The 12,210-nt window shown below is 35.3% G+C and overlaps 1 protein-coding gene across 1 annotated transcript in view; it reads right to left on the bottom strand.

Annotated features, from left to right (window-relative positions):
- The window catches only part of NUFIP1 (nuclear FMR1 interacting protein 1), a 43,662-nt gene that overhangs the window by 18,573 nt on the left and 12,879 nt on the right, over positions 1–12,210 (bottom strand). Inside the window, exons 6-7 of the mRNA XM_036889721.2 lie at positions 8,937–9,029; positions 4,369–4,562 (exon numbers count right to left, since the gene is read on the bottom strand). Coding sequence (XP_036745616.2) covers positions 4,369–4,562; positions 8,937–9,029 — 287 coding nt within the window. The remainder of the gene's footprint in view (positions 1–4,368; positions 4,563–8,936; positions 9,030–12,210) is intronic.

The following is a 12,210-nucleotide window of genomic DNA, read 5'->3' as shown; positions in this document are numbered from 1 at the left end:
TTAAGAGACAATGCTCTAGCCCCAAGATGATTTATAAATGAAGTCTCCTGAAGAAAAAAAAATGCTATATAATGAAAAAGTCACCCTAAAAAACAGAAACTTTGCTTTATGGTTTCCAACTCTCACCAACAGGTATTTAACAATGGGCATTCATTACAGATGATGCACTGGGCCAGCTTATTTTCACACTTGCACTTCTACCTTTTAAACAACAGGAGCCTACCTAGCTTATGTCAGTGCGCAGGCAGACTGAGATCTCAGGGTTCTAGGAAGATAGCTATATTTACATTATAACAAATAACTAACATACTGGATTCTTTTTTTTTTTTTTTTTTGTATATGTTGAGGCACTTAAGTGATGCTAAATGCCACGTTACTGACCAGCTTCCTTCTTTCTAGCTTAGACAATACTTATTAAAACCTCAGGCCAGGAAAGCCATAAAATACATTGTGTATATATTTAAACAACAGCAACATAATAAATGTGATCCTAACTATAATCAGATACCAAAAGATTTTTTTAAAAAATACAAAACACCTTGATCAGACTAGTTGGCAGAATATACAAGGAAATGGAAAACAGAGCCCCACCAAGGAAATGTAGTGACAACAGGCCATACTCAAACTAATAAACTGGGAGACCCCAAATGATAGGCTTTCCCTTTGAAATAACTTCAATTCCCAGTTTAAAACACCTTCACAATAATTAACGTTTACATACTACCAACTATCACAAGAAGGAGGTGGGCTCAGACAAGGATTTTCTAAGCATGACATGAGGTTTATAAAGATACTTGAGAACTGTTACCTGAAATGTGAAGGGTGATGTTTGGGCAAGATTTTAAGCCAAAAAAAGGCAAAAAATGTAAGGAATTGGGAGATCATTTTAAAAAGTGAGCTTAATGCTGAAAAGTGTCAACCGCCACATGAGTACAAACAAGGCCACGTTATCACAATGCTGCCTTGCCACCAACTTGAAAAATAATCAGAGTAACTGTATCTTACCGCTGGCTGCTCTGACCCAACGTGACGGTAGCTTCCTCCAAACATGCGTGAGACTGGTGTATTGCAGAATGGAGATGCTGGGACTATTCAGGGCATGTGACAAAATGGTAGTATGATTTTCTGCAGCTATCCCCAGAGTGAAAAGCTGAAGAACCAATGGTCTAACATTGATTTGGAAAATGTAAAAGTCTAGAAGAAATCCCAGGAAAAGGAGAACATGAATTTAAATGGAATCTTTCCTACAAAATTAAGCTACCATAATTTGACTGCTGGTGTATGGTGATTTCCTTGAAGAATAATATCATAAATGTACGGCTTACTTGTAAGATTATAATCAAGACTTATGTTCTCATCTTTGACTCTCAGTACAGGTAAGGGTTTCAACATCTAAACCAAAACAAAATTACATTAGATCTTTCACTCAACTGCTCCTAGGCATCTGACTGAACACTTTCTACCATTAGGATGAAAACTACTGTTTCTCATGCCTAAAGTATCTCTTAAAGATTTGGACACAGGTTTAAGTAGAAGCAAGATCATTTTTTCATTAGTATTTCACCAGATTAACCCACACTAAAACACTTCTTTAAAAATAAAAAATTACCCATCTACCAAAACTAACAAAACAAAAACAACAAAGAGTATTCAGTGTTAGAGAGTCCTTCAAATGTTCACTTAGAGAACAGCATCAAGTGAAGAACTACGTAATTTTCAAAAGTAATAACTTAATGATTATAATGTAGTCTTTTTATTTGTGTTTCATGTATCTTAACGATGTGAAAGTTTGTATTTGGGTACAGACAGTACTTTATCATCAAGGTCACACATTGTAAATAAATCTGAAGAAGTGTATAGGCTCTGTCTAACATTTTTGAAGGAAAAAAACCAGTTCCCACAAGTAAACTCAGCACTGGCCCAAAATGTCACCTGCCTTCTCCTTGCTATTAGCAAGGATAAGAAGATGCCTTTTCTACACTCTCTCCCACATCTCAAGTATTCTAGGTTCATACAATTTTTAGACAAATCCAGACGTCACATGCAGTGCACTAGTGGAGTCTGACTCCTAAGTTCAAACTCTGGCTCTGCCACTGACTAGGAGCGTGACTAAGGTAAATTACATACAGATGAAGCATTTAGAGAACGTTAGTTCCTTACTCAGTAAGTGTTAGTGTTTATTAATATTCCTACTAGATTTTATCTTATTTTAGCCCAACATTCTCTAATGCCAAGAGCCTTTTCCAACCTAATTCAATGTTTCCTGCCACCCATTAATTCAATAATTTGCTATGTGATTATGACAGAAGCCACTGTGTTCCAACCTAAACATAGCCTGCCAGCAAACCTACAGTATGACATCAGTCCATTCACTAACACTTCTTTGCAAAAGAGGGTGCACATGCAATCAGACAGAGCCTCACAATATTATTGGAAGGAAGGGCAGTAGAAATATTTACAAACACACTTTTATTTTTCAGAAGGGAAAATGGAGCCTGAAAGGTTGAATGATATCTGTATGTGATGGCAGCATTTTGGTCCTTTAATTTTTCAACTTATAATCAAGAGTAAACTTGCCCCATAAGTTCTAGAGGAAATGCAAAGATAAGCTATAAACATGTAAATATGCTCTGTGCTCTAAGGAAGAACAGTGTTGCTCAAATACAATAAATTAATATTATGTACCCAAGAGATCATGTTCATGTTCAGCAACATATATAATACCAGTTTCACCTGGAATTACTATTTTATAAGTGAAAAAAATTCATGTAATTGGGCAAATTTGAATCTACAGCATCAAAAACATTCATAAATCTTAAGAAAATTTCCAACACTACAAGACAGCATGGAAATTATCCAATAAATATAATCTTTCTTCCACATCTTCCCAGCCTCACATGCTCACCACTAACATTCAGAAAAGATACTGAAATGATGTTTTTTTAAAATTTTGGTATCATTAATCTACAATTACATGAAGGACATTGTGTTTACTAGGCTCCCCCCTTCACCAAGTCCCCCTGACATACCCGTTCACAGTCACTGTCCATCGACATAGTAAGATGCTGTAAAATCACTACTTGTCTTCTCTGTGTTGCACAGCCCTCCCTGTGCCCCCCCCCCACTATACATGCTAATCGTAATGCCCCCTTTCTTTTTTCCCACCCTTATCCCTCCCTTCCCACTCATCCTCCCCAGTCCCTTTCCCTTTGGTAACTGTTAGTCCATTCTTGGGTTCTGTGCTTCTGCTGCTGTTTTGTTCCTTCAGTTTTCTTTTGTTCTTATACTTCACATATGAGTGAAATCATTTGGTACTTGTCTTTCTCTGCCTGGCTTATGAAATGAGGTTTTTAACAAGACACTCTTAAGAAAAGTAAAAACAAAGCATCATGCTACTTTTTTCTATAACTGCCACTAAACTCTCCACAAATAATGCTGTTACGAATCAATGTCAGCATGTTTACCACAGCACTATTTATAATTGCCAAGATATGGAAGCAACCTACATGTCCATCAGTAGATGAATGGATAAAGAAGATGTGGAGCATATACACAATGGAATACTATTCAGCCATAAGAAGAAAACAAATCCTACCATTTGCACCAACACAGATGGAGCTAGAGAGTATTATGCTCAGTGAAATAAGCCTCGTGAAGAAAGACAAGTACCAAATGATTTCCCTCATCTGTGGAGTATAACAACAAAGCAAAACTGAAGGAACAAAATAGCAGGCAGACTCACAGAACCCAAGAAGGAACTAGTGGTTATCAAAGGGAGGGGTTTGGGTAAGTGGGCGGAGGGAGGGAGAAGGGGATTAAGGGGCATTATGATTGGCACACATAATGCAGGGGGGGCACAGGGAAGGCAGTATAGCAGAGAAGATAAGTAGTGACTCTATAGCATCTTACTACGTTGATGGACTGTGACTGCAATGGGGTGTGTGCGGGGGACTTGATAATATACGTGAATGTAGTAACCACAATGTTGCTCATGTGAAACCTTCATAAGATTGTGTATCAATGATACTTTAATAAAAATAAAAAATAAAACAAACAAATAATAGGGGAGTAGTAGTACCAGGAGTTTCCTGGAATTTGTGGCTTTTAAAAAATTGCTACCCTCCCCATATCTTTAGATTCCCTTATTCTGCTCTACTTTTTAAAAATTACTTATTTACTGTTATTTTTATTGTCTGTATTTTCTCAATAGCATATATGCCCCCTGACTTTTTCCAAGTACCTAGAATTATACCCAACACCTGACTGCTCTCAAGAAATACCTGCTGAATATATAAATGGAATAAAATAATTAACATCAGCATCACTGTCTGTATACTCATAAACATGCTGTTCTCCTGTTTAACTTACCAGAATCAGTGTTTACCAAAACACCCAGAGGGTCTGCATGTGCCTCAGGTAGACCTTCAGATTTTGAATCACTCAAGCAACTGCCTGATCCAATGGTGAGTCTCTGTCCAGCATGGTCACTTTTCAATTTGTGACATCTGCCAGGACTTTTGATCTTTGCCATCTGTGAATGTCTGGCCATCCCCTTCATCTTGCTGGAGTAAGAAAAATGAAATTCTTAATATAAAAGGCACTGTCATTTCAAGAAAAATGTGAAAAAAGACTACTGAATGCAAAAGAAACCTAGCTGTTGAATCAATCACTCACAGCCTATTACAGAATAAGATCAATCTGATGGCTTCCAAAGACAGAGAACTCTATGGTAGAACTTAAAAAGAATAACATACCACATACTTTATCATCCAAGATGCACCTTTCTTCCCATATTTTAACCCCTCTGAAATTCAATTATATTGTACAAACAATAGCAGGTGAATTTAATTGGCAGTACTCTCACTCCTGTTGTACATAAAGTAAGTGTTTCTCAGATTTTATCAAGTGAGCTAACCCTTGTCTACTCATTTTTAAGAAGTGTTAAAGTTTCTGAAGCATGAACAAATATGCTGCCTAGTTTGATCTTCATGACAACTCTTTGAAACAGATTAGACAGGCACTATTCATTTACAGGAGGAGAAACGTAAAGATCACAGACTGAGCACAATTTCACAGCTAGCTCAAATCAAGTGCCCTCTCAATCACTACAATTACTCCTCTTAGAAGGAAAGCAAATCCTTAGCAAAAACTATGTGTAAGAAAAAAGGGTTCTTTACATCACATTTTCAATAGATAGTAATACAAGGTGTCCATTGGTAGAGCTGAGTTTCCAAAAAGATACATATGTTTTTCCTAATTTGTCATTATTAGGCATAATTTTTTTTTTCACTAATAATGGAGGCTATAGTTAGGAGTAGAGAAATCAGAAATCTGGGTTCAAATCCCAATTTTGCCACTTACTGTGTCTCTTTAGACAATATTAATATCCCTGAGTTTGTTTACTCCCTTATCTGAAGAAAGGGCATCACAGAGGCACAGAATAAAAAGTGCTCTGCATTTAAAACAAGGTAACAAACTGAGCCCTTAATAAATGGTAATTATTATCATCACATTTTCTAAATAATTTGCTTGCTAAACCAGTATATTCAGTTAATATTGCTGCAATCCAGAGAGTCTTAATCCTTTTAGGGTCACCATATTCCTCAGTGAGTCTCATTCAAAAAAAAAAATCAAATATATTCTCTAGATTTTGAAGAAAACTGTGGACCAATTTCCAACAGGCAATCACAGATGTCAGGCTAATACTACAACATTGTCATCACAGGTAGAACAGACAGTTTCTGCCGCTGGCCCACCATCCCCATGAGGATAATGAAGAGATGCCACATTTTTAGGCGCCCACTCACAGATGCTTTCCCTGTATCCTGTCCCTATAGAAACTGACCACAGCCGGCTTTCAAACGATCATCTTTAAGGTATTTACAAAGAACTAATGAGTTAGGATGATCCTACTGATGATGAGATCAGTAAGACTTCATTGAAAAGTGACATATGTGGTATTTGCACTCCCCCACCTTTGAGAGAGTAGTTGTTACACCATTGCTTGACAATCACTTAAAAAGAGTTTATTTAATCAACACTTTAAAATAGTTACCAAAAAAAGTATAATGGTAGTAAAAATGTAGATGCACATCAAGTGGAGGGGTTAAGGAATTACAACTAAAAAGCTAATAGAGGGAAAAATAGAAATATTAAAAAATTTTTCAATCAATCCAAAAGAAAGCAGGAAAAGAAACAAATTGGACAAAAAAAAAGAAAACTAGGACAATTGTAAACTGAAACCCAACGGTATTAGTAATTAACATTAAATATAAATGTTAGTTACAAGATTTTCAGCCTAGATAACAAAAAGGCAAAATTACATATTCTGTAAGAGATACACTATTAAATATACAGATATAAAAGATTAAAAGGAAAAGGCTGAAAGCACGGTCCTTTCCCCACGGCATCACACTGCCACCTCTGTTACAGCCAGGTTGTTTCTTATCAGTGGATCTGTTTGTAGACTATTCTGTTGTACTCTGATCTGGCTTTGGCCAATAACACACCATCTTCATTACTCTGTCTTAGTGGTTCTAGATCTTTTGCATTTTCATATAATTTTTAAAGCTTATCAGTTCTGCTCCTTCCAAAAACAAAACAACAAAACAAAAGAAAAAAAAAACAATTGCTGGGATTTTGATTGGTGTCAGTTTGGGGAGACTGACATAATCACATCACATCAAGTCTTCCCATCCATGAACATTATATATTCCTCCAGTTATTCAGGCCTTTATCTTTCTGAGCAATGTTTTATAGTTTTTAGTATAGAAGTCTTGCAAATCTTGTTAGATGTATTCTTAGGTATTTGATATTTTGATGCTTTTATAAATAATATCTTAAAGTTTTTTATTTCCTAATTGTTTGTTGATAGTGTATAGACATGCAATTGGTTTTGAAAATATTGATCTTGTATGTATTCAGTGACCCTACTAAATTCACTTATTAATCTTAATTATAGGTTTGTTTGGATTTTTTACTTACACAATATCTACTAAAAAAACTGACAATTTTACTTCTTTCTCTTCAAACTTTATATGTTTTATATTTTTTCTTGTTTTATTATGCTGTCTGGGATGTCCAATATAATGAACAAAAGTGGAAACAGTGGAGATGCCTGTCTTATTCTTAGTCTCATGGGGAAATGGTCAGTATTTCATTATTAAATATGATTTGGCTATAGGTTGTTTGTAAATACCCTTTATTAGATTAAAGAAATTATAATTTATTCCTAGTTTTATGAGAGGTTTTTCATGAATGGGTGTTGAATTTTATCAAAAGATGAAAATGGTCAATAACCATATAAAAAAAGGTGTCCAACATCATTAGTCAAGAGAGAAATTATGTAACATGAAGAAAAGGTATAATAATACCAAACACTGACCAGAGTACAGAGCAATTAGATGCAGAATCAGTAGGAGCATAAATAAGAACAACCATTTTGGAAAACTATTTGGCTCTATCTAATCTAATTATATAGATATCCTATGACCTTGTGTGTATATGTGGGTGTATATGTGTGTGTGTATACCTCCAATGAAAGCAAGTATTTATGTCCACAAAAGACATTTAAAAGAACGTTTGTAACAGCTGTATTTGTAATAGCCCAAACTAGAAACAACCCAAATGTGCAACAGGAGAATGCATATATATTCTCACAATTGAGCTCTATAAGCAATAAGAATGAACAGTTTACAGCTACAAACAATATGGATGAATCTCACAAAATAATTTGGAACCATAGAAATTACACACCAAAGAATATATATTGTATGATTCCACTTATATCAGGTTCCAAAAACAGGCAAAATAAATCTACAATGATAGAAATCAGAAAAGAGGTTACCTTTGTGGGAAGGCAATGAACTAAGGAAGCTTAAGAGAGCTTTGTGAGGTGCAGACATTCTGTATATTGTTAATCTGTGTCAAGGTTACTTGTGTGTGTAGGTATGAGTATGTGTGTATGTGTATAAATTCTTTGAATTATATATTTAAGACCTGTATATTTTACTTATATTAAAATACATACTTCAGTAAAAAATAAAATGAAAAAAATTCTAAGGTGAGTGATTGGGGAAAATAGCATGTCTCATACATTACTGGTAGAGAGAGTAAACTAGGACAGCTTCTGTGATACGTATCTAACAATTTGCTATTAATATTACAAGCACACATACATCTTTTGACTCAGCAAATCCACTTCTAGGAATCCTTTCTCAGAAATACCTGCACATGTGTAAAATATATGTACAGGGCAACAATGACAACATTTTATTAGTATAATATGGGTAAAAATTCAAATATGTTTATAGAAAATTGGTTTAAAAAAAAAGACCTTACAGGACATACTTAAACTTCCTACACATCTCTGAAAAATAAGGTAGTTTGTGATATATTAGTATGGGACAATCTCCATGTATATTATTTGGCTAAAAAAGCAAGGTATGGAATAGTGTCAAAAAAAGGGAAATTAAAAAAGACTATTATCTTTCTGCTGTATGCAAATGAAGTATCTCTGGAAGGATAAAAGGGGTTGTCTCTGGGAAAGAAAACTGTTTAGCTGGGAGACAAAGAAAAGACTTGTTAACTTTATATCTCTTTGAGAACCATATGAACATAGTGTATTACTTATTTTAAAATGTAATTTTAAAAAAATTTTAAGTAAACAAGTTAAAAAAGCAAGTTATTTCACAATTGGGAGTATAGAGATTTTAAGATTTTGGAACATGCTCTTAGTATTTTTTTTTTTTTGGTATCATTAATCTACAATTACATGAAGGACATTATGTTTACTAGGCTCTCCCCTTCACCAAGTCCCCCCCACATACCCCTTCACAGTCACTGTCCATCAGCGTAGTAAGATCATGCTCTTAGTATTTTTAAGTACATTCATTTAAAATAAGCACTGAGAATGCAAGTAACTTTAAGGAGCTCACCCATATTGTGTTGTTGTCAATACTGCTCCTCTCTTTTCCTTCTCAAGTTTTAACTTTTTCTTCCTTTCAATATTGGCCAGAGTTGGGTAGTTTCTAGAAAACAATAAAGTCTATTATAGAAGGGCTTTTAAAGTACAACTTTAATTATGCAATCGAGCAACTGCTGCATTTAGCAATTTTTAACAACAACTAATACAATAAATCACTATAAACCTTTGACTCCTTCTAGAACTTTTATAAGGAGGAAAAGTAGACTATAAAATGCTACTCAAAATATAGACTAGCTGCCAGTCCACAAACTCTGCTGTCAGCCTGTGACTAGGTAAAGGAACTTACACTAACATTTAAATCAAATATACAACATACTGTGCTCAAACTGATCTAATTCATTTATTTGGAATGTACCCAAAAATACTGTAAGAAAAAATGTAAGTCAACGCAATTTCTTAGGCAAATACATAGTAGGTACATCCAAAGTTACCAAGATTTGGAAGAGACAGTTCTCAAAAAAGGTTAACTGTCTACCAGGAAGGAAGATAAAAGCACACAAATAGCTGTAACAGGGAGTAAAATACATTAAGTGCCCCTAAAACATTGGAAGGTAGAAGGGAAAGATCATAGCTAGCTAGAGAAATGCAGAAATAAAGGAGCATGTAAGAAATTGGTCTTAAAAGATGTTAATAAATAGAAATCACATGGAAAGCCTTCAGAATGGTTTCAGCAGAGCAAACAAATCCAGGCCTCCAAAGTGTGAGAGATATCCAGGGAACGCAGTGGTTCATTCTGTATAAAACATAGTCGTAGGCAATAAGATTCAGAAAGGGAGGCTAAGGCCAAAATGCACCTTGAATAGCAGGCTAAAAAGTTGGTATTTAATTTGAAGGCAATGGGGAACCACTGAAAATTGTGAACAGGGAGAGTTACATATATACAAGGCAGTGATTAAGATTAAATCTGACAGCAGTGTGCAAGATGAATAGTTCTGACAAAGCTTTCTTTGTTCCTTGACACAGCTGTGTGGAGATGCAGGCACCAAACTCTCTGGTAGTGCGGGGACTATATCCTAGGAGTATAAAATGTGTGGAGGGAGGGGAACAGACAGTTTTCTACCACTCACTCAGCCTGGCCAGTCATCAGTATAAATTTTGAGAAACATCAACAAAACATACTCTGCCACTGTGTCTAGGACACTGTTTCCATTTTTTTAAGTATCTGCATTTTTAAAAATATCTTCTATTTTTTTAAATTTCTGCATCATTGACCTGAATTATTACAGACAATACAAAGCCTATGAGTTGGCCACACTGGAATATAAGAATGGAAATAACACTGAGTAAGTGGTAAAATAATCAGGAAAAAAGGCAATGAATATCAATGAGGACAATGCAAAGCAATCCAGCCAAGAAAAATCAACTCCATAAACAAAAGATGATGAAAGTACAAGCTATAAATAAACATAAGAGGAAAAGAGCAAGGTCACAGGAGATAAAAATCTGACAGCCAGGCTGCACCATATGACTATACTTTTGGAAAGCAAACAATCTTAAGAATAGATTAAATGAACTCTGGCACACGTACAGAGTGTAAAATCTTCCTCTCAAACACTCAAAAGTGGTCAGAAACTCTTAGGGCACTGTGTCCAGTTTTGGATTTCTAAACTGAAAAGGAATGTTGAGGAAAATAAAATTGGAAGGGATTCAGAAGAGACTCAAAGATGATTAACAGGATGAAAAAAAAAAACCTCTTAAGATGAAAGGAACTGAACTATCTGCAGCCTTTAAAAGAGGAAGAGAAGTAACAATAAACCATCTTACAGACATGATGGCAGCCAGCTGTTCTCAATCTGAAGACAGAATATGCAGAAGAAAAATGATGAGAAAAAAGGTGATGACTTTCACAGGCCCCACTGTGTCTGGGCACATAACTCACAGCTACTCACTCAACACCCTTCACATTTCTGAAATTCACTTACTCTTACCACTTGGGTTTCTTCAACATTTTTCTTGCGAGCACTGCAGACCCTTAACATGCTGGGCCACATGCTAAACAATAAAGCTGTGATACTACGGTGTACCACGTGCAGGCAAGCAGATACTATCTAAGTGCTTCCCAATGATTATACAATGTAAACATTTGTTACAGCAAGTGATTTTAGGTGAGATGGAAAAAAGAATTCCTTAAACAAGACATCAAGATTGTTGTGGAAACTCCTTTGGAGGAGTTTTTAAAGCAGCTCACTTTCTCTTTAAAAGTAACACTTCCTAAAGGTTAAGAGATTTTTCAATATTCCTTGAAAAGCTGTAACATTCTGTTTTTCACTGCTTAAATTATCAAAATCCTCTTCCAAAATTTGGACCATTATTCTTAACATAGAACCTAGAGACTAAAAACTAAGAAAAACAAGGGACAAGAAAGCAAACTATCCCAAAAAAGGGCCATCAGAAACACAAGATCTAGCTACACATACACAATCAGGAAGCCCCCTCAAGCAACACAATACTGAGATAGAAAATAAGGAAACATTTGGAGTTCTGATAAAGGTCACAGTTCAGGTTCCTAAAGTACACCTGAAGTAGCAAATCAAAGTAAATAAAATCAAAAATCAAAAAACTATTGAAAAAAAATCACACATTATCTCTCATTGCACAATTACATACAGATAAAAACTTAGTCCAGTTTCTCCTGTTAGAAAAATGGATGTTATGAAGTTGTACAGACTGGGATTTGCACAGTTGGTTTCTCCATTTTTATCTGCTAAAATCATTTTTCCATGTACCTCCATCTTTCCCCAATGCCCCAAGAGGAAATAGCCCTGAAACCAAATGCCCTTTTTCTCTCTTCTCACTCTTTCATATTTTACTTACTCTTTGCTTTCCTCTTGCCTAAGCCTTAAACCTCCAGGGACAATCCGTAAGCACTACAGTCAATAAATGTGCAAAACTGTGCCAACCATGACATTAGCATCTATCACTCTAGTTACATTACACTCTCTCTTTCCTTATCCTCAAACCACTGCTCATTTATTGGCTTTTCCCCTAAGCCTATTCTTTATAAAAACACAATCCCCTTTTGCTGGCACTGAACCACAAGTGCCTCAACACAAGCCATACTACTGCATTTTTATTTCAAAGTCTCTCTGAAGTTGAAAAAGATGTAGTATTCTTTGTGAGCAGACCCCCCTCGGTCGGAATTCTGAAAGAACAGGGGACACAATTTAAAAGGATTTCCTCAGAGACACAGTAACTGTTCAAATAAATATAAAAAAACTACACCA

The sequence above is a fragment of the Manis pentadactyla genome, chromosome 17 (genome assembly GCF_030020395.1).
Source record: "Manis pentadactyla isolate mManPen7 chromosome 17, mManPen7.hap1, whole genome shotgun sequence".
NCBI lineage: Eukaryota > Metazoa > Chordata > Mammalia > Pholidota > Manidae > Manis > Manis pentadactyla.
The sequence above is the reverse complement of the archived record's forward strand: the minus strand, read 5'-3'. Positions and strand labels throughout refer to the sequence as shown.